The sequence below is a fragment of the Thunnus albacares genome, chromosome 6, assembly GCF_914725855.1.
Source record: "Thunnus albacares chromosome 6, fThuAlb1.1, whole genome shotgun sequence".
Lineage (NCBI taxonomy): Eukaryota > Metazoa > Chordata > Actinopteri > Scombriformes > Scombridae > Thunnus > Thunnus albacares.
Window position 1 is genome coordinate 20347281 of NC_058111.1, and position 23004 is coordinate 20370284.

The following is a 23004-nucleotide window of genomic DNA, read 5'->3' on the forward strand; positions in this document are numbered from 1 at the left end:
TTCATTTCATAGAGGTCATTCTCCAGAGTGGGGGCGATGTAGTCCTGCAACTGTCAAGGAAGGGAATAAGGGGAGCGTTTAGGTGTTATTACATATGAGTACAGGTACAGAGAGAATGCACTAGACTACAACCCTTGTCAAGTAAGCCACGTGACACTGAAAATTCCTGAAGTTTACTCTTCCTAACACCACAGTACAGAGTAGGTCTGAGTCGAATTGTGCTGGGGGGGCCTGGACCAGATCCTTGGTCTTCCTGGCGTCTGGAGATAGTAGCATTATTCCCCCACTACACAAGCACAGCTCTATCTGTCACATATAGGTCGTTTTTGGTGACTGAATTTACAACCTATGCTGTCATTTTCTTGGGAGGACGTGCTGTGTTTTGCCCATGTCTGCAGAAAAATTCTGTCCTCATCAACATTGTGTGTGTGTCTATGTTTCTATGTGTGTATATGAGTACTTATGTAACTGCAATCCTCATGGGTGAATGGGTCAAAAGGCCACTCCACATCTACTCTGGGCCACTCCGCTATCATTTCCTGTTTACTATTTTGTTGTAACAGCTCACTGTAGTATATTCTGTTCCACCTTGTCCTCCATCTGTTGTCCATCTCCACTTCACTACTCTTTATTATTATTATCTATCATTACTACTATTATCATTGCTTTATCTGGCAGGGTAGGTGAGTGATTAAATGCAACAGGAGTGTGGTAAACAAACAATCATTCTAATCATGATAGGGGAGGGTTTCACAACGTTAATCAAAAGGTACAAAATCCCATGCTGACTCTTTTTCTTATTCAGTATGCTCCTCCAAAACATTTCTGGGAAGTTTGATGATGCCATCAATCTTTCTAAACAAATTAGCTGGAAAGTAAAAACCAGACATTTCAGCTCAGCGTCATTTCCAAAATTTCCTTTCTCTCCATCCAAGATCTGGAGAAAGTCATACATGCATTCATTGCTTCCCACCTAGACTATTGTAAATCGGTTTACACTGTCATTAGTCACTTGTCCTTGTCCCACCTACAGTCAGACTAGAATTCTGCTTTGACATTTTGGCTGTTGTCTAGATTCAATAAATGAGACAACACCACCCTCATATTTGCTTCCTCTTACTCTCATTTTTTCTTTTAGAAGTGACTTTCAGATTGTGGTGGTTGTCTGTAACGCTGTGGTCTTGTTACATTATCCAATCCTTATTGATGCCACTGGATCTTTGCCCCTCTTTACTCCTTGATTTTCCCTTTTCCTTTTCCAAACCTCCCTCTCCACTCTGTATCACAAGTGAGCAGTAATGCAATAATGGATGGGATGGAGGCCAAGAAAACACCACAAATCAAAGCAGAGTGTTGTTCTTCATTCTGCAGAGTGCATTATTTTGGATAAATGCACATGAGTGTACATCATCATACAGTATTTACACCATAGCCTCTTAAAAATAACAAAAGACATGAAAATATAAAAATGACCATCATTCAATCATTAATCAATCATTTAGTGCTTCTCACCAAAATTCATTGTGTGCATCTTTTAGGCCTAACAAACATGTTGAATGTATGTCCTTCCTCATAAAACATTTGGAAAGAGAATTTTTGAAGATTTAGTCTTCTTCTTTCCCCCTTTTTGCAAGTGCATTGCTGTCAGTAAGTGGAATAACAAGAAACTATTCACATTAAAGTGTGTTGCATCTATGTGTGCTTGTGGGTGTGTGTTACATACAAACAAAATGGGGAGCTGGTCATTAAAATACTGCTCTACTGCTCTATTAGTGGTCAGAAACTCCCAAACGTACCTTTAAACGTCTTCTGGCATATTTGGCAAACAATCTAGATGTCATGAAAATCAGTTTATGTACATTTCTCTGTAAATTGTAACGGTATTTCTTAAAAAGTTCTGTGAGTATGTGTTTCTGATGACCAGAAGAGTGAAAATAGTTTGGCTGTTCCGTAGTCTCAGCTCAGTAGAAAATGACTTAACATTGCAAAAGCCTGATACCTCTCAAGGAATCAAATAAATGAACAGATTGTGTTGGGTCCATACCCTGAAGAACTCCTTAGTAGAGCCTGAGTCCAGTGTCCCGTATGCTATCTCTGTCTGTTTGGCCAAGTCCTCCGCACTCTCTATGGGGGAAACCATCCGCTCCACAGTGAGGAAGGCAGCCAGGTTGGCTGTGTAAGAGGAGATGATGATAAGGGTGAAGAACCACCACACGCCTCCAACAATTCGTCCAGACAGAGACCTGGAGAGAAGTCAGATGGAGGTGAGCAAAGAAGAAAAAAAAAAAGAGTGAGGGAGTGAGGGAGAGGTGGAAGATTGCAAAAGAAGGCAGATGAAAAGATGCGGGAGATGAAAAGTGGGCAGGAAAGTGAGTGAAAGAATGAAGGAAAGGGTGAAGGTGAAGGAAAAGGGATGAAAAGAATATAAGAGGAAAACAGAGCAATGGGGATTAGCAGAGAGAAAAACAGAGAAGGAAACATAATTAATTCCTGAGTCAGAGATATGAAACATACCGCATTTCCGACACCACTGTGTGCATGACTGTGCAACTGACAGTATTGCCAAGTAATTGTCTTTCAACCCTCGAACCAGTTCAGCACACACAATAACAAAGGCTACATGAAACAGATTGTAATCTAGGCGCTCCTCCATCCCTCACATCCTCACGCCCTCCTCTCTCTCTCCATGTTTACTCCCTTTATCTAACAATTGTGAGCAAGAGCATCAAAGTAAGTGGCAATTCATTTTGTTTGCATGAACTTGTTTTTCACTGAGCAAAGAGGGTGAGAGCAAGCAAGAATGAGCACATTAGAGAAAGAGAGAGAAAGATGGAAGAAGGTCGCAAAATGTTAAATTTTCTTTTAAGTGCTGCAGTCAATGAAAGACATTCTAATGGATGCAAAAAGCAACATAAAACATCCACGCTTTAGAAAGAGTTAGAAAGAAAGTGAAGAGGGTATTGGGAAAGTTCCCCAGGTTTAAACCCAGGTTTAAACTTGTAAAAGAGCGTTCACATTCACAGAGAGTGAAAAGGAAGATGTTTTGTAGGATTTCTCTTTCAGGCCTCACTGAATCTGTGCTAAAAAAACCACAAAAACGTGTAGTTCAAGCGAATATTCACAGTAAATATGAATACCTCCTCACTAAATAAGCAATTTAAAAATGTGTCACCTCACTTCTAGCCATAGAAAAAATTCCAAAAACACCACAAGATTTGTTACTTGACAACAACTTCAAATTTTCTTCAGCAGGAAAATTGCTCTAACTTAGACTTCAAATCAAAATTTGTATTTTTAAAAAGAATTGGGGATACAAATATCCTTGCCAACCCCCCCTGAACTATATTGTTCACTTCTCATGGTGTTTTTGTATTTCTGCACAAATCCTGACAAATCATAAGCAGAAAATTCATAGTCAACACAATTTTGGTGATATTCCTTCTTGCACAGAGTTGGAAAATACAGCCTCACATTTCTTGGACAGGTAGCTGTTTGTTGATTCCACAGTCTGATGTGACGTGAGGAGCGATATGTGAGTTATCTTTAGGGTGGACTGGGTTTTAACGAGCGTGTGCTGAAGAGAGAAAACAGGAGCGAGAGAGCCGAGGTGCAGTGACACCTGACTCGGCATAAATTGTCACCTTTCGGAGCAACTCTGCATTCTGCTGCTGTTCAAAAGCCAGCACACTTCTTAGGAGCTTATGAAGGTTTGTGGTGTTCACTTTCAAAAGCAATGGACAAGAAAGTTTCACATACTAAACACACTAAAAACATTAATTCGACTAGCAGTTTGTAAAATATGATTGTTGATGGAAATGCTGATGACAATGATAATGTGATGATGACTTGTGTGTAGGAATGTGGATGATGCGCATTTAGAAACTCATTTTCATAGGTCTCTGACAGAGGCCAAGAGAGACGTGTGATATAATTGGTTAGCTAGTAAACAAGCTGTGACATCATTTTAATCTGACCTGATGGAGTGAGTGTGTGAATTGAGCGGACATCCAAACAGCGAGGGAGGGGGGGTGAATAACAAACAAGGCAAAACAAAAGAGGATGACAGGAGTGCAGATAGAAAAAAGAAGACAGTCAAGAGCAGCACTTCTTCACTTATGCTCAGTATGCTCCAAACAATTATATTTTCTCCAAAATATAGCTGAACACACTGCTTCTGTCTCATGATCCTGTCGAGCTGGAGAGCAGGCGCATGCATTGATTTTTGAACTGTCACTTTAAACGACTAACGTGTAAGGAATATGTTTACTATTAGTTTAAATTACACCTTATTGATCTCTTAGGTGAAATTCATCCCGTGTTTGACCTACAGTATTCTAAATGTAAGGATCATTGGACAGCCACAGTGCAGAGCCTGGGGACCAACTCTAGTTCTGAGGCCAGTGCTTTAGACAACAGCAATGACTGAGGTGTTCATAATGACATGAATCATTAAATGAGTTGCGATGTGGGAGAAAACCAGAGCTCAGGAGGAATGCCCATGCAAATACAGGATAAGCTCCACACAGTTTTTATAAGCCTTTGGACCGATGTCATGAGAGGACAGACTGTAATGAGAAGACACATACAATTTTACAAACAACCAACTGTTCAGCTGTGAAAATTAACTTATATAGTGCCCCTAATTATGAGTTGGCAGATTGTAGTCTGATTTTGGACTGGAGTTTGGCTGCAACATACGGCTACAAGTAGGTTTTTGTGTGTGCATAAATGCAAACACTTAAACTAAACCCTGTAACAAATATTTAGTTTAACCCTAACCCAATTAATCAGACTTCTTCTGCAGAAATCAACCCACTAAACAGATTTCTCTTAAAGCTGGGGTAGGCAATCTGGAATAGACAATAAAAATGCCAGAATTTGAAAACACAGCCCTCCTCCTGCAGCTGTCCCCCCCCTTCCCCTCCCCTCTCTGTCCTAAGCCTCTCCCCCGGGCATATGCATGTGCTTCATATGTGCACGCAACAGAACAGTTACTGCACGCACTCACACACACAGTTTCCTCTCAAGGCACAACAACCTTTAGTAAACAGGACCGCCTCTCATCCGTTTGAAGTCCGCCACAAAAGTAATGAGTGTCCCATCTCTCTGCTTAAATTTGAGTGATATCGCGTTTCACTTCTGGGAGCCAAGTTCACTTTCATTGAAAGTCTCTCGCCCCGGCGTTGAGCGATAAGATTATGCGCTGTTCAGTTTCCCCTGCACTACAGGCAATAGTCCGATGCTTTCTGTTGATATCCCCATCTTTTTTCTTTCTCCTTCTGCAATTCATGCAGTCCTGTCACTCCCTATCCATCAGTATGCCAATGCTCCCCCGGCCTCCAAACTTTCTGTTTTGAAGACTCTGGTCATGTGCAATGAGTGCACGGGCAGAGTGCACACAGGTAGACAGGCAGGTCGGCCATCCAATCACTTCATGCGGGCCAAATGAAATGATTGGACAGACTTATTACAGGCCTGTGACAGCTACGGATACCGGATTTTTTTCTTTTTTATTATCAAAGCATTTGATTTATTGATAGCTGTCAGGACGTAAAGAGAATTTCAACAAATATAAGAAAAAATGCTTCTAAAATAAATTGCCTACCCCAATGCAGGAAATCAGGTTCCTCAGGAAATCAGGTGTGTGTGTATGTGAGAGAGAGAGAGAGAAAATGAAAGAGGGCGGTATTAACCTGCATTTGGCCTTGTACCAAGTTGAAGAACATGTTTACTTACTGGAGGTCAATGGAGCGTGCTTGATTCAGATGAGACCATGTATAAAAGCGTGCATGCATGCATGTGTATAAGTGTGTGTGTTTGCATGCGCACACATCTCTAGCTGATGTACGAGAGCATTTTGTGTTGATGGGTGGGCTTTGGGAGTGACGTCCTTGATTCTTTATGTGACATGTCTGTGTGAGTGTGTGTGTGTTTGCAGCAGTGTGAATGTGTGTGTTGCCTGTGTGTGCAGTTGTGTCGTGTGTGTTGGTATGCAACAGGCGAATCATTCTATAGCGGGTCATGTATCATCTATGATAGCCAACAGATTGCCTCCCCAATCCTCAGTGTGAAAGATTAATGGCATGCTGTTCCTTTGTCTCTCTTACACACACACACACACACACACACATTTCTGAACTATACGGTTTCTTTTCATCCAATGCATCTGGGTTTTCTCACCTATTTTATACTTTGTGTGTATGTATGTGTGCATGTATGCGTGTGTGTGTGTGTGTGTGTCTGTCATAGGCTACTTTCGGGGACAAATTTCACACTAAAGACCAGTTAATTGGGGACCAATTGAGGACAAAAGCCATGTCCCCAATTGGTAAAATGCAAATTTTTGGGTCAGTGGTTAAAGTTAGGCTTAGGTTAAGGTTAAGAAAAGGTAGTGGGGATGGTTAGGGTTCTCCAGGAAATGAATGTAAGTTTATGTAATGTCCCCAAAAGTGACCTAGGACAACCTGTGTGTGTTTGTGTGTGTGTGTGTGTGTGTGTGTGTGTGTGTGTGTGAGTGTGTGTGTGTGCGCATATGATGTTGGATGAACTAATAGAAGACAATTATGTACCCTGTGGTTCAATTGTGTGGTGACAGTAATCACAATCATCTGGACAGAAAAAAAAATCTGTTGATGAAATGAATATAACAAAGACTCACACACAAACTCACACACATACATAGACACACACAAAAAATATGCCTATGCACATAAAAGCTCATAAACAGATTGATGCTGACACATCCAAACACACAAAGGCAATCAGAAAGACAGACACAAACAACAGCTGAGTGAGCTAGTGCTGGATTGTTGCATTTTTCACTGTTTATGTGTTGTGTTTTTGTGCACATGCAGTTTGTGTGCATATTGACATTTCTACTCCTTCATTAAAAAAAGTCAATTTTTAGTAACCTATTGAGTCTGACTATCTTATTTTCCTTAAAATAATTTAAAATTGCCTGACATAATTGAGGACATTTTTGTACATCTCTAAATAACAAGCATGAAAAGGAAAAAAGAAAGAATAATTAATTACAGCAGAAAAATGACACATGACAGAAGTGTTCCAACAAATTATAGTTTTGTACTTCCTTCAAGAAAAATGTTAATTTCTGTCAATTTTTCAAACTTCTTTGGAGGCAGCAGACAAGTCAAGAGTGACATGCATCCAAAAATCATGAGCTTGTTAAAAACCCATCTTCTTGTTTGTTAAAGAAATGCCGACAGGGAAAATTCTTCACATTATTAGTTGCTGTGATCCAACTGGGGAGCAAACAGGACACCAGTGATGGTGGCAGACATGTTAACAAAGGTAGAGTCTATCTCCACCACCTGATGTTTCAACAAGCACATGATGCATGAATGTTTGATAAGTGCAACCATAAAGACCAGGAAGACAACGAGAAATACATATAGACAGAACATATTTCTTCTTGTGTTTCATGTCTTTGATCTCTCTTATAAGGACTACAAGTGTGAAATAATGTGAATTGACAGAGTGAGTGAACCAGGCGGAAATACTAGATAGAGGCAGAAGAAAGGGTGTGAGGGCAACATGTGAAAGAAAATCAGATTAATAGATTAAAGATTAGGTGCAGCAGACAGATAATGAAAAGCAGAATAAAATGAAACAAGGATCATAAAAGTGAAGCAGGAGAGATATGAGACAGCCAGAGAGAGGAACAGTGAGAAGATTATTAAAGAGTATGTAAAAACTATTTCATAAACAAAGTCAGTCAGTATGACTGGATTCTAATCAGTGGCTTAAGACTAATCATTAATTAGTCAGTATGCTTCAGTGCTCCACTGTATTTAGTCATGCCATTAGCTGGATCTGTTGCCACCATTAACTATTCAGCACACCCACGGCCATTTACTCAATACTTACACATGACACTCACACACATACAAACACACACACACTCAGGGCTAAATGGAGAGAAGTGCACAAGTGCCCTCACCCAGCGGCATACGCACACACTCACACACACACACACACACACACACACACACACACACACACACACACACACACACACACACACACACACACACACTCACACACAAGAGAAGAGCGCTGTAATTTCAGATGTTTATTGACAGAGACAGATCCAATCCCTCTGAGATGTTCACTGGTGATCAGTTTACCTCTCTCCCCTCTCCTGCACTTGTTCCTGGTCCTTCCTCGGTGTACACCCTGTCACTTTTCTGCCATTTATTCATTTCCACTTTTTAAAAATTCCAGTCCCATCACCTAACTGTCCATCACTGTGTTCCCACCCTTTGTGCGGTGACCAGGCCAATCACTAACATTAAAAGCCCAATATCCTGGGCTGAAAGATGACAGGTGGGTGGTGCAAATGGCATCTGAAGGTCACACTGACAATGTGTGTGTGAGTGTGTGTAAATGTCTTCATGTCACCTGCCAGCCATTACCTTCTGCTTGATCGGAAAGGAGAAGGAATCACATGTCGGTGCGTTTGCGCCTCTGAGAAAAAAGTGAAGTCATGAGCATGCAGACCACACACACATGTGCGCTGTAATTTATAGTTATGGAAATGCCAATTACTTAATTAAATAAGTTGATGATTAGACTGCAAAGCAGCAGGAAGAGTCTCTAAAACATCCAGAGAGGAAGACAACGTGAGGAGATGAACAAGAAGGGAGGAAAAGAGATAAGGATGAGACAGAAAGAAAAAAGGAAAGATGAAGAGAAATCAGAACAACAAGGATAGACAGATATGCACAGTATAGATAGATAGATCAATAGATAGATAGGGCAAAGGAGAGGAGACAGAGTGAGAGTTGGAGAGTTGAATAGGGGTGTGTGTTGTCTCCCAGACTGCAGAGATGACTGCAGCAGGGAGAGAGGGACCCACACAGCATACCAATGGACCCACCGTACTATGGCAGCTCAATACACAATGCACACTGTCTCACACACACACACACATACACAGTGTATAAAGTCAAAACAAACAGTGTTGAACACATGGACCAGCTGACCAACAGATGCCCATGAAGGTTATAAAACAGAAGAGTATTGTATTTTTGAAAGATAAACATAAAGACACTGCAAACAGCCAAGCAGGGAGAAGGCAGAGCATATATAAATTCACACACACACACACACACACTCAGACATAACCATATACAATAGATGTCTCAGCATTCAACCAGTCTGTAAGAAAACCTCTTCCCATAGAGGCTGTCTCCTTCTCTTTATTCCCAGCTCCACAGTAAATGTCAACTTCAATACTCTGATCCCAGCTGACTAGCCAGAGACGATACGAGTGGCGGGATGGAGGAGAGGGAGGATAAAACCAGGACAAGTATGAACATCCCATGGTCAGCACAGACGTTTGGAAGATGGGAAAAGTATGTTATGTGCATGAAAATACTGCTTCCTCTGACAGAGTTGAGTTGCTGCTGGTGTCTATCAACTCACCGGTGACGCATAAGGGGAAGAGATTTTTTCCGCTGGATGATGTGTAAGCCATAGGTGGTAGTTGGTAGCCATATTGGACAAGATACATTATGTAGAGATTTAGAAACAAACAAACTTGGAAATGGAGCAGCTGACTAACTACAAAGCACATGATTATTTTCAGATACTTGCAGAGAAGGAAGTATGGATGGCATAAATTATCATCTGTTCATACCAAATTATCAGAGGACTAGTGTATTGAAACAATACACATAATAAAATTAATTGCACTTGTTATTATTGCTTTCAAACTTATAATAAGGACTCAACTAGTATCAGCTCAGTTGATGCATTTTGAGTCAATGGACAAGCAAACTGAATAAACAGGCCTATTTTTAAAATCAGAAACATTTAGTTTTTCATTATTCCCATCTGTTTAATGCTTTTAAGAATTTTACGTGATCATTGAAACAGAAACTAAACCTCCATTACCTGAGACTTCAATGTAAATTTACATCTGCTTTATTGGCCTAAATCAACACACCACACAGAAGAGTATTATGCTCTGTAATTGAGACCCTGTGGATTTGATCTGTGAGTGCAACTGAAGTAGAGACACTGGTGAGAAATGTTCTCCTTTATGGGTAATTAAAATTGGTTCAGTAAGTTGCTTGCACACATTGCTATGCCTCCTATAGAGGGTAGGTAGACCTACAAACATACACATATTTTCAATAACAATCCACAATATATTCTTAAAGAAGTAGTAAAAGTAAATGATTAAAAGGCAGTTATATCAGTTAGAAGGAAACTTGAAGAAGTGGTGAGAGCAAATCTTGTGATAGGCTTTTTACACATTCCTGCTGTTGGTTGTGAGTTAAGCTAGCATTGTGTCTTTACCTACCCAACAGAGGTGAACAAGGGAATGCTAGATTAGAGGAAATGTGCTGAGGGGATGGGAAAATGATATGGCCTGGTGATATGCATGACACAACTCCTTTTTTAAGGCCATGATCTAGTCTTTTGGCAGATCATGGTGTCACAGTGGAGGCTCATCCTTTACATGGTTTTATGGCAGAAAGCCTGTTTATTTCATTTCTTCATCAAAATCTAATGAATGAGGAAATGTACTTTTAGATCACTGTTTTGAATTTTATTATTATATTATTAATATTTTATTTATACTTTTTCTTGCATAACCATAAATGGCTACTTAGGTATTTCCGCCAGTCCGCTTCTGTGAAATGGTTGAATTAATATGTAAATACAAGATATGGTTAATTTTACCATCTAGGTACATGATTCAAGCCTCATCAGTCCCTGCAGCATACACTTGCACAGCCTGCACTTAGAGAGATTAGGGCGTGATGATTATAAATTTCCTCTTCTTCAGGCTCCTACAATACAATCAGTGGCTACAGGTGGATTCTGGCGTGGAGATGAGGTTGATTAAATGCTATATGCTAGCAGCAGCGGTGATGATGCACTGATGCTCACGATGAGCACTATAGCGGCTACAGCTTAGGAAGAACAAAAGAGTGAGCAGAGCATGACAGATTAAATAGACTGCTGTATTGCAAAGAATGCTGGATATGTGTGTGCCAAGACAGGAGTGTGTAACATGTAAGAATAGGAGCGCGACTTGAGAGACACTTAGAAGTACTGTTGGTTTCATAAAGGATGCTTTAGTCAGGGGCAGCCCGTGGCAAAGGCCACACAGGCGATTGCCTAGGGCATCAAATAGGGGAGAGGGCACCAAATGAGTGGGACATGTTTTTCTTTTGGTTTTTTCTTTTTTCAATGAAACAAAGTAGTCGTGTGCACCTCAACAAAACCTCGGTGGGGTAAGTGCTGGATACAAAAACAATTAAGCTTCACACAAGGAGTACCCCCACACTGAATCATAACTCCCTTTTATTTATTTGCAGTGTTTCAACCAATGACAGGTCTTCCTCAGGCAAAAGAAGACCTGAGGAAAACATGTTGTTGGTTGATTACAGTGTGCGTGTACTCATAGTTTCCTTTCTTTTCCCCCATTGACTTACATGGGTTTTCTTCTGGTTTGACTTTCAAAGCATTACTGGTTGATCAGTTTTCACCCAACTGCCAAATAAACTTCATGTGCTACCTCAGGCCAGGCCACAGGCCAACACTGAATGAATGGCAACTTAACCCCCACTCGCCTTTTTGCCTGGAGGACTGAGAGGACACTATCTGGCCAGTGGCGCCCCCATAAATTTTTCATAAGGGTGGCCAGATCGGGTCACTGAAAATCTTGGGATGGCACACAAAAACCAAAAACCATTACTGAATTTCAGGAATTCTATTATGCTGTTGTAGTATATAGGCCAATTAAAAACTATGTCAATATGAGAGTTAAGGAATCGCATACTGGTTTTGGTTTATTATTTTCAGTTAAAATTACTATTTATCTGATGTGCACAGACTAATACTGATGCAATTAATATTTTGACTTCCACAGCAATCCTGTTTTAATGTTATATATCTGTATATAAAGTATATGTGTTAAGTGATTCATTGTTCTTCAAATAGGCTGTGATTTGAATCCCATTTCTTGCATTCCTACAAACATATAGGGACTATGGTAACTAATACAAAATCTGGGAAATAATTAAGTTGGTAATCATGTTAAATTCTGCCAGAATACTACTAAATATGCATAAGAAAAAGCTGTCTTACATTCTGTATCGTTTAACAACCATAATTTTACACATCTTCACAAATTGAATTATTCATTTATTGATTTAAATGTATTTTGAAGAACAGGACTGACAGATCTGTTGTACATTATTATGGCAATATCGATAGACAATGTGTCATTTGCAACTTCAATCACAACAAACATATGTATCAAAGAATATGAAACTTTTTTTTAGAAGTTACACACTGTCAATACATGTATATAAGAGCACTGTCAATGAATGTGTCAGCCTCTTTATATAAATCTAATGTGTAGTTATCTTTATAATTGACCTGTAACAGGCCTACTGTACTTTGTGTTATGTATGAAATTGGCACACAGCAAAGTTCTGTCTTAGGTACCACTTCCACATTTTATCAGAACTATAAAATGCAGCTCGTACCAGCTGCCGAGTGACAGCTGAACTGGACGCATAAATAAAGTTTGTTAACAAACCCTGCGCAGTGAGAGCCATGCTTCAAACAAATTGCCATGTAAAGGTTTAAAATAATAGCTGGAGTCATTCTTTCACGTCAGAAGTTGACAACGGTTCATAACAGGAGCTGCAGCAGTTAAAACCCCGTGAAATAGGTCTGTGTGTCAGCGCAGCTCCATCCATGTATTTCTGGGTGGTACAAGGCCTCTCCGGTAAGGCGCCTCCATCCAGCCACAACAACAGCCACCAGAGGCCGAGACACAAACAAAACTAACCCGTTATTGACAGAGACACATATATTGATGTCTGAAATCAGCAGCTCAATTCACATTCTCAGCCAGAATCTGATGGCTGGCCAAACAGTAGCGTAATGATTTTTGTGGTTAAATAAATGATACAAAGATGAACGCTGTCTTTGGCACTTTATCGTTTTGCATTTCCCTACTGTATCCTGCTGTTTGTTCCTGCCTTTCACTCTATCTTTCACTCAAGCTCCTGTTCCTCTTTAGGAAGCAGTAATTCACCTTATGCTAGCTAGTATGTCTCTATATTGTAAATATTACTATTAAGTTCCATTCATCTTCACATCTGCAGCATACTTCCATAAATCGGTTCATCTTGTGAGACTGAAATTGTGCTACATTAGATCTCATGCCTTTTGAGGCACACGTTTGAATTTAAACTTCTCTTATCTGAAAATAGGAGAAGATGAAAGAATAAAAAGTATATAAGTGACAGTTTTTGCTCATTGTAAGAATATAATCTGGCATTTATGACTGCAGTAATCGTGGCCTTTAGAGGAGTTGTGCTGTATTGGAAGTGACAGGACCGGGTGATTTATATGACGAACACTGGCTTCATGTTAAGTATCACATTATCGCTATGACAGCTGTAGCTTATGCGCACACATCTATAACAAGACCTACAAGTGATGGAGAACTCTGCATGTGTGTTGGATTGTTGTGAAAGTGCATACTGGGTGTTTTTCTGCATGTGTGTGTAAGCAAAGTCAGTGTGTGACGTGTATGTGTTTTTGTGTATTCTTGTGCACATCCTGTGTGTTCGTGCATGTGAATGTGGGTGCATGCAGCTGGTGTGAGTGATTTCCATCTTGTGTGTTGGAGCTAGAATTGGCCTGTCACTCACACTAAAGTGGGGAGGAGTGGGAGACGACAGGTGCTGGGGAGCTGAGGAGAGAGAGCGTGAAAGAGATGGAAGAAAGAGTGTAAGAGAAGGGCAGAAAAGCAAAAGAGGAGGAGGAAGAAAGTGAAGTTGGGCCACTGATGTACGACTTTTGTTCTTTTCCCAAAAGTGAAATGCTAATGGGAATGCAGTGGAAATGTTTAGAGATACTAGGTGTAAAACTAGGTTTGAAAGCAGAGGAAAAGACATGGAGATGAGAAAGATTCAATGTTTATCAGTCATAAATTCATGTTAAGATTAACAAGGGGCTTATGCCTTCAGGGGTTACATATAGAAGCAACCTTTTCATAAACAAATATATATAATACACGTTATTATTATTAGTGTAAAGGACACAAGATTGATTTCTTAGGAAAGGCATGTTAAGGTAAAAAAAAATGCCATAACTAAAATTACTAACTATTCATCTTTGTCCTAAAGCACAGTGCTGACCACTTTGTCTCCACCTCTATAACAGAGTGTGAAGTTTCCATTAACATACTTGCTACCAATTTGTATTATTTTCTCAAGCAAACACACACATTTTGCTCAACCGTGTGTTTTTTTCTTCGTTTTCTCATTGTCTATCACTCTTTTCTATCATTTGTTTTGGTGTGAAGCTCTCCTTGCTGCTCCCTCTCTCCTCAGATTTGCTCCCTAAAGGTCTTGAGGATGATGGCCATGAATATTTCACTAAACTGCATTCTCAGGTTATCAATAATAAAATGCCATATTCTTATAAATATTCTAAAAATACAGCTGGACTCTGCCTCTTCGGCAGTGCATTAAACATTCATACACACCTAGCAAACCGCTAAATCTTCCACCATAGCACACCCGTATGGACATGACCACTGGACTGTGTGCAGGTGTTTTCTTCACACTTTTATGTTTTTTTGTATGTGCATGTCTGTATGTGTATTTCCAGCATTCTGTAACACACAGTGTCTTGGAGTCGCAGTCCAGTTCAGTGCTAAAGTGAGAAAAGTGTGAAGAGAGGTGATTCACATTGTCAACAGTCTGAATCACCAAAGCCTAATACCACAACATTCTGACATTACAGACAGTTAGACACACACACTATCTCCAACCCACACACTCTTATGAACACATCCTGCATACAGACTCAAATACTATCTCTTACCCTCTGAGTCTGATGCACACTCGTACACAGATGCACTCTGTTTGCCTCACACACTTCATTTCCCTCCCTCACCGTGGTGAGATGTCGCAGCCCTGTTGCATGAATGCTCCCAGTGAGAACCAGAGAGAGTTGAAGATGCCAAATTCGTTCGGAGGTTGGTCAGTGGGGCCCAGCTCTGCGGTGCCCTCCTCTGGTTCTTCAGCATGCCACTCATATGGACTGAAGCGACTCACCTGAGACAGCAGAAGGAAAAATATGTCAGATTTGAAGGACAATTAATGAAGGTAGCCCACTGCTTCACATATTTTTCTAGAGTGTGATCTAAACAAGAGATGCGTTCTATCATCTCTAAACCCAAGCCCTCAAATCTCTTCCAACTGTGACAGGAATGCAACCCAACTCATGCGCTGACTTTTTAAAAATCTATGTCACTCACCAAAAACAGCACAACACTGACTCCAATGTAAGCGAACACTATGCACATCCAGATCTCGTAGGCCAGTGGGTCCAGGAAAGAGAAAACACCCGGTTTTGACTTCTGGGGCTTCTTGATCATGATGGAGATCCCCAGGGACATGAAAGGCTTTGAGAAGTCGATCACCTCCTCTCTCACCAGAGTGATGGTCAGCGGGGCAACAGCAATTTCTGCTTTCTGTAAAGAAGAGGGGTTGTTGAGAAAAGTAGGTATTTAGTTTACTCATATTGTAGTGCAATTGATTCGTAAGGACTGTATTTAAAACAGGTGAGCGATGGTGAGCAGGAATTGTCCGCAATCTCCATTTTCTGCAGAAAGTGTCTGAGGAGAAAGATAAAGGATGGAGGAGGGACGATTTAAACACAAGGGGCAGGTGAAGTAGACAAGCACAGTAAAGGATCAGTGGATTTTGAAGTGGGAGCAAGATTCTTTATTCTTCATGTGGATTCCCATTAGCCTACACAAAGTAGTCACTAGTCTTCCTGGGCCCACACAAAAACAGCAACAATAAAAACAAACAATAATTAAAATCACACTGTATCAATAAAACAAAAAGGCAAAACAAGCCAAATAAAGAACAGCACCACCAGATGACCAGTGCTGACTTGATGTGTATTATACCCATGACAAAAAACAGTATAAACTAGTTTTTCGCACAAGAAGTGTGGTGTAGTATTCCAAATAACATTTTGCATGAATAACAGAAGACAAGATTTTAATTTAGCCTCCAAATTTAGCCATGATAATTGTTTATGCATCTCACTCACATTAGCACAGACAGAACAATGGAGAATTAATCAGGCTGCTCTGTTCTGTGCAATTTGAAGTTTTTTTTTTTTAGTTTTTTTTTTTTTTAGATGTTTCTCAGAAGCACTTGACCAAAGAACTGGGCAGTACTCAAGGTGTGACAGAACAAGTGACTGAACAACATCAATGATAACAGAAGATGGAACATATGTAGAATGTTTCCTTGAAATTGAAATGCTGTTTCCCATGATGAAAACTATGTGATCAATCTGATCAGACCAAGACAATAAATTATTTAACTTATTATTTATTTGGTTTTAGTGACATGATCAACTGATATCTCATCTACAGAGAGATTACATGTGGTGGCATTAGCAAGAACATACATACTACCAAATACAATACTTTTAGTTTTGGCAATGTTCAGTACAAATATGTTTATTCTCACCCATTTGGTAATGCTATATGACTCAACATGTAGAGTCCTCAGCATACATAAGTAGAGTCATCAGCATACATAACTACATCAGCATTTTTAACAACATACAATAAGTCATTTATGAATATTGAAAATAAAAGTGGACCCAGGCAACTTCCTTGTGGAACACCACAATACATTTTTTTGCTGTCAGAAAAAATGCCATTGAACTAATTTCCTGGTATCCATATATGTTAACCACTGATCAACATAAACAATATATTTTATCCCTCATAATACTGTAAACAATGTTGCATGTTAAATTGACCTCTTCTAATTGCATGTAAGATCTTAAGCCGTCTACTTTGTTGATAAAGAAATGATTAAAGTAGCTACAGCATATGACCTGGTGATATACTGACCTGCACATTCCACATACGTTTTTACTATCATTTACAGAGCTGTTATTTATTTTTTAATTTTTTTTTTCTTTTTGATGTAATTTAACTTGGTAATCTTATTTCTCAATTTACAATAAAGACTTTTATCTAAAAAGATTTATGAACAGCCACCTTCACTTTGGCACTTTGAAGCATTAAAGATCTCAACTCATCGTCAGCCCATGGTGCACTATTTCCCTTTACAGACCTTTTTCTAAGTGGAGCATTCTCATCCACCCACCTCACTGATTTATCCAAGAAATTTAGAAAGCAATCATTCATTTGTTAATGATGTTAAAGATTTAAAGTGGTCTGATGTATGTCAGGAAACTTATGCAATGGCTATATCATTTTCCTGACATACATCAGACCACTTTAATTAACAAATGAGTCTGCATTAAATCTTTTCTATGACCTGCGGTAAACATTCATAACCCTAGACTTGGGCATTTTAGTCTTTCTTGTTAAAGCAAATGAAATGTATTCCTGAACATAAAAAGCAACTCCACCACCGTATTTATCCCTGTCTCTTGTATAGTAAGTAAGTAGTAAGCGTAGTTTTAAGTAGTGTCCAGGTGTGTTTCTGACGGTGCTAAAACATGAATATTGTTTAACTCACTCACTAATTGTAATCTCATGAACCTTGTTCCTAAGGCTACATATATTTAAGTGAACTAATATCAGTCCTTTCCTTGGCAAACTTAATAACCAAGATGTAGTTTGTTATTTGGACACATAAACAAAAACAGCATAAAAAGTAAAATATAAGACAAGAAAGTCCTTTTATAAAAGAAGAGTTGAACCTTGAAGTGCAGGGTATGATGACCAGCTTATACTTCAGGCTGGCTTTATCACCTCTTTCTCAGACAGCTTTCAACTTGGGCAGCAACTCTTTTCTCCTCAGTTGCACAGCTTCTGAGAAGTCCTCATTTATATAGATTTTTGTGCCCTTTTATTTCTTGGCAGAAGAAAGGATACTCTGTCTTTTAAGTGCAAAAATATTACAACAATTTTGCTAGGTTTTCTCCCCTCCTGGTACTGACCAATTCTCTGGGCATGCTCAACATACATATTTATTCCCTCTAGTCCCAGGTTGCTTGAGAGCATTTGTTGAACCTTCTTCTCTGATTCACCCCAGTTCTTTCCTTTCTCGTCAGCAATCCCCTCAATTAAAATGTTTGTCCTCCTGCACTGATTTTCACTGCAGTCCAGCTTGGTAAACATTTCATCAATTTCCTGCTTAGAATTCATTATGTTGTTTTCAAATGACTTTATCTTTGTTTCAATCTCCTTGTATCCCCTTCTTGTCTCATCAGACTTATCTTGGGTGAATTCCAAGCTGTTCCTCAGCTCCTGTGCATCTCTAATAACACCATCCAGTCTTTTGTTAGTTCCATCCATGATCAGCTGAATAAAGCATTTAAAATTTTCCTGCTGCTGAAGTAACATCTCTTTGTAAAACTCTCTCTGCTGTTCCAATAACTGGGAGAATACATTCATTGTAACCACTGAATCATTCTTGCAAGGGGATGTTTTAGTGTGTTTGGGAGGCATGCTCTGCCTTGCAGGATGTACCAGGAGTTGATAGATTGGGAAGATAGGGAAGAATGGACGAGTGGAGGCAAAGGGAGGAAATTAGTACTGCATGAGAGAGTGAGAAAGGGTTGAAAGAGACAGGTAAGAGAGAGGGAAACCAGTGGAATGACAGAGAAGTAATTCATACGCAGGCATGACAGCAACACTGCCAGAATATAAAGTAGTGAGCAAGGTCTCACAAACACTTGCATGCGCGCGCGCGCACACACACACACACACACACACACACACACACACACACACACACACACACACATACACACACACATTCAAAATCTGTCAAATGTGAGTTGAAAGCATTATTCATTCAGCACAATGGGTATCTGTTTCTGAATAGCTGCATGTGTCTAAACAACATCTGCAGTCTTAACTGAAAAGGAAGCTACAATGACTGCATATCAAACAAGTTCTACAAGGAGTAAAGATGTTACAATGCAAAGACAATAAACAGGAAAAGAAAGACAAGGGAATCAGAAGTGACATGGAATAAAACCAGAGGAGGAGAGGGCAGAGGTATATCAAGACCCACAGCACACCACAGACAGAGAGATGAAATAAATTAGGAAAGCTGGTGACAGAAGAACACAACATGAAAGAATGAAAAGTCACAAAGATAAACAGAGAGTAAGTGACACAAAGATATAAAAGCAACCAAGAAGTGAACTAGAGGACAAAGTGCTGAAATCTTACAAACGTATTTCTTCTTACGTGGCAGAAGATTCATCAGAAAGGACTGCCAGTGTTTGGAACAAATCAAACATGATTAGTCAATGCGGCGGTTCTGCTGTGTCACCTTCCACTACGGATTCTGGAGGCTAATTAATTCTGTCGCTGTTCTGCAGCAATGTCTCCACTTTCACTCTTCCGCAAAGTGACGACTGACATTGTCTTCTGCATGTTGATAAAGTTTGAAAAGCAGGCAATGTTTAAATCTAAGACTGTGCGTGGCTGTCAATGGCATAATTAGCCAGCTTGCCAGATTCTTAAGGAATAAGTGAACCCTTTGAGACCCGACATCTTGGCAGGAAACAGATACGGCAACTATGAGGACGCAGAGCTCTAGATAAGTTTATGTACTGCAATAAGTTATTTTGAGCATTTCTAAGCTATTGTGCGATGGACCATGATGGGGTCACAATAGCAGGGGCACATAATGAAATTTAATATCCCTGCAGTATACACTCTACTACCTTTAAGAAGATTCCAACATTCAAGTTTGGTTGAGACTGCATCAACTTTCCATAATTTGTGGTGATGTTATACTGGATTGCACTACACTATATTATCCTCTCTTGTGCATTGTCATTATGAAGTAATTTGAAGACCATACAATTATTATTATTATTATTTGTTATTGTGTGCTATATTATCATGTTTTGTAGAGTTGAATACATTGCTTGAGTAATTGATTACTCAATCTACAGAAAATTAAATGACAGCTATTTTGATAATCACTTAATTGAATTTATTGATTATATTTGGGTTTTTGGCTGCTGGTTAGAGAAAACAAGAAATTTGAAGGCTGCGTCTTTTCATCTGGGTAATTTTCAATATAAATATCTGAACATTATCCATCCACTCTTACCCCGTACACAAGCTCTCCGACCATCCCGTTCCATATCTTCGTCTCTGGATCCCTGGCTCCATATTTCCCATCTGGTACGATAGAGATCTTGTATTTGATTCCGATGTGTTTGGCGATCTCTGAGGCCAGGTCCACACAGTATCCTTCATATTGGTCATTGCCTTCATATAACTCCCAGTTCTTCTTCAGCATCACATAGGGACCCTCCTACAAAACCAGCATAAGGGGAGAGAGACACAACTGTTTGGAGGAATGCGACAGCAGTGATGATAAAAACAAGGCAAATGAGAGCTTGACAGGTTTGTTGTAAACATTGTACCAGGGAAAATACACACAAAGACCAATGAAAATGATACCTGTGAAAAAATATAGGTTTATACATTTTCAAAAGAAACTCATATTACTTTTTTTTTTTTTATCATACTCAGAGGGACACAGCAAGGAATTCAATTCTGCTTTGACAAATGAAACTGGAAACAAGCCTATATAAAAGCAGAATCATAACATTAAGATTGTAACAAACTGGATGTGTACATCATTATGAGAGGCATATTTTACCGTACTTGTAGGACAATGAAGGCAAACCGAATGTCAAACATGTTTATGTACTTTATATTCACATTCTCTCAAACTATTACAGAAGATAAATGTCTAATAGGCGAATCATCTTGTAAGTAAAACCCAACAGCCTAAAAAAAAAACAGTTAATAAAAAAAACAGAGTATATAAAAAGGGTAAAATAGCTGTTTTTTAAAAGGCCATATCTGAGGAAGATGTTTTATATCTTGTGTTTATGACTTCTCTGTACCTTGTTTTATGCCTTCACCTGACCCTACACGCTGGGACCTGTACCTGACTCAGTAACAGTAATGCTGAGATGAGGGAAATGTACAAGAGAGGGGAAAAAGAAGAGAAAGAGATTACACTGCTGTTTTGGTAATGTGTTGTAAGAGGTAGAATGATTTTTGTACATACAGTTAAAAAAGATGAGAGATGAAGAGATGCTGTCAACGGAGATAGCAGATGCGTTTTACTGGCAAGTATTACTGTAGGAATGACACACACACAAACACACTCACACGAGCACAGAGAAGCATGCACACACCTAGAGTATCCACACAGAAAAGAAACACACACAGATGTTTGAATGACAGCGCATCCATCAGGAGCAGTGAGTTATGGTATTATGCCTGAGGCTGCTCACCCTGTAATCCAACTGAAACCAAGCCTATTAAAATGCTATCAAACCTCTTTTAATCAAAGACTAATCTAACATAATTAATCAAACAGGCTTTTATAATATCCAACACTCTCAAGCTATGAAATGGTTTATGAAGATCATAAAACACAATAAAAAATGATAACATATATTTGAATAGAATTCTTCATTCAGGAAATTGATTCACATTGACAATAAGGACAGTTTAATCACAGAGCATTTTAGACGGACATGTTTTAAAAGGGGTCAAATGAGCAATGAAATCAGAGCGAGACAGATTTGGATGCAATTGACAGAACAATTCAATCATTTCAGTCCAGGATATTGAATTACAGTGAAAGCAAGTCTAGATGAGAGACAGGCAGGAAGAGGGATTAAAAAATCCCACAATGGAAACAATATATAAACAAAAACCCACAGAGGGCAGCTGGATTTATTAATTGATTCTCTTTTCTTTTGAGTAAACAATGAGCTTAAAACAAAACCCAGTACTACAGTAGTAATTTTGTAAAAGTAAAATATGGAAAAACATATTTTTATGAGGATATTCATGAAGTATGAGTTTAATTGTGTGTCTACCTTGATGTAGTTATGAAAACATGTAATTAATAAAGAAAATAACGTATGTAAATAATGTACTTAAATGTATTTAAGTGTATTTTTCTAAACCAGAAAGTGAGATCTTCATCTTCTAGTGACTAGGTTTTCTTCCTGTTAGATAGTTTGTAAATGTCAAAATGTACTTTCCAACAGTTGTCAGAAACATTCTTTGGGATAAGCATATGTCCATTCTTTTGTACATAAACAAATGATATTAAATATAAAAGAATACGATAGGAATAGTGTGTTAGATCTACATATAGATGACAGAGAACACATACTTTAAAACAAACAAAAAACACCCCGAGTATTGCATCATCACATTTCTGACAAACCATTATTCAGTCATCAGTATAAGATTTGTTACAAAAAAATACATTTACTCCAAAACCAACCACACAAATTCAGCTCTTATTTTCGCTGAACATTTTACACTTTTATCACCATCAACATTATCATCATCAAAATGAAGAAAAATCTGTCCTATTGTGCTCAATGTCAGAACATACAAAAACATTTCTCCTAAAATGTCATCATTGGAGACATTAGCAGGTCCTGGGGTGCTCATTCCATTGACTCAACATGAATCCTAATGTTAATGAACAGCAAAACAGTTTCAAAAATATTCCTTTTAATAGATCAACTAAGACATCGAGGCTGCTCAGTAACAGGGACAAACACTAGAGGACATGAAGATGAGCACTGAAAAAGTGAATACCAGTGTTATTTAGAGTTGTAACCCAATTACTGTTTATGTCTAATTTATATTGTTCACATCATTGTGTGATGCAAACCACTGACACTTTTTAATATAATTCAGTTTCCATTACTACATTCATTACATTACACTGAAATTACAAACCTGATGGTTTACAACATTGCATGATTTTACCTTCAGTTCTGGCTCATGAATAGAAACACATCAAATAATGTTGACAGGAATGTGATGTTACAGTTTGTGAGGAAACATGTGTATGAGGGATTATTTTATGGCAGAGACTATTTGATCCATTTTTCAGGTGAATCACACGCTGA

At 39.0% G+C, this 23004-nt stretch overlaps 1 protein-coding gene across 3 annotated transcripts in view; it reads right to left on the reverse strand.

The window, feature by feature from the left end:
- gria4a (glutamate receptor, ionotropic, AMPA 4a) overlaps nucleotides 1-23004 on the reverse strand; it is a 108063-nt gene that overhangs the window by 20860 nt on the left and 64199 nt on the right. For all 3 annotated transcript variants that reach the window (XM_044353380.1, XM_044353382.1, XM_044353379.1), the window contains exons 11-14: nucleotides 20151-20357; nucleotides 15326-15541; nucleotides 14962-15122; nucleotides 2045-2243 (exon numbers count right to left, since the gene is read on the reverse strand). In XM_044353380.1, coding sequence (XP_044209315.1) covers nucleotides 2045-2243; nucleotides 14962-15122; nucleotides 15326-15541; nucleotides 20151-20357 — 783 coding nt within the window. The remainder of the gene's footprint in view (nucleotides 1-2044; nucleotides 2244-14961; nucleotides 15123-15325; nucleotides 15542-20150; nucleotides 20358-23004) is intronic.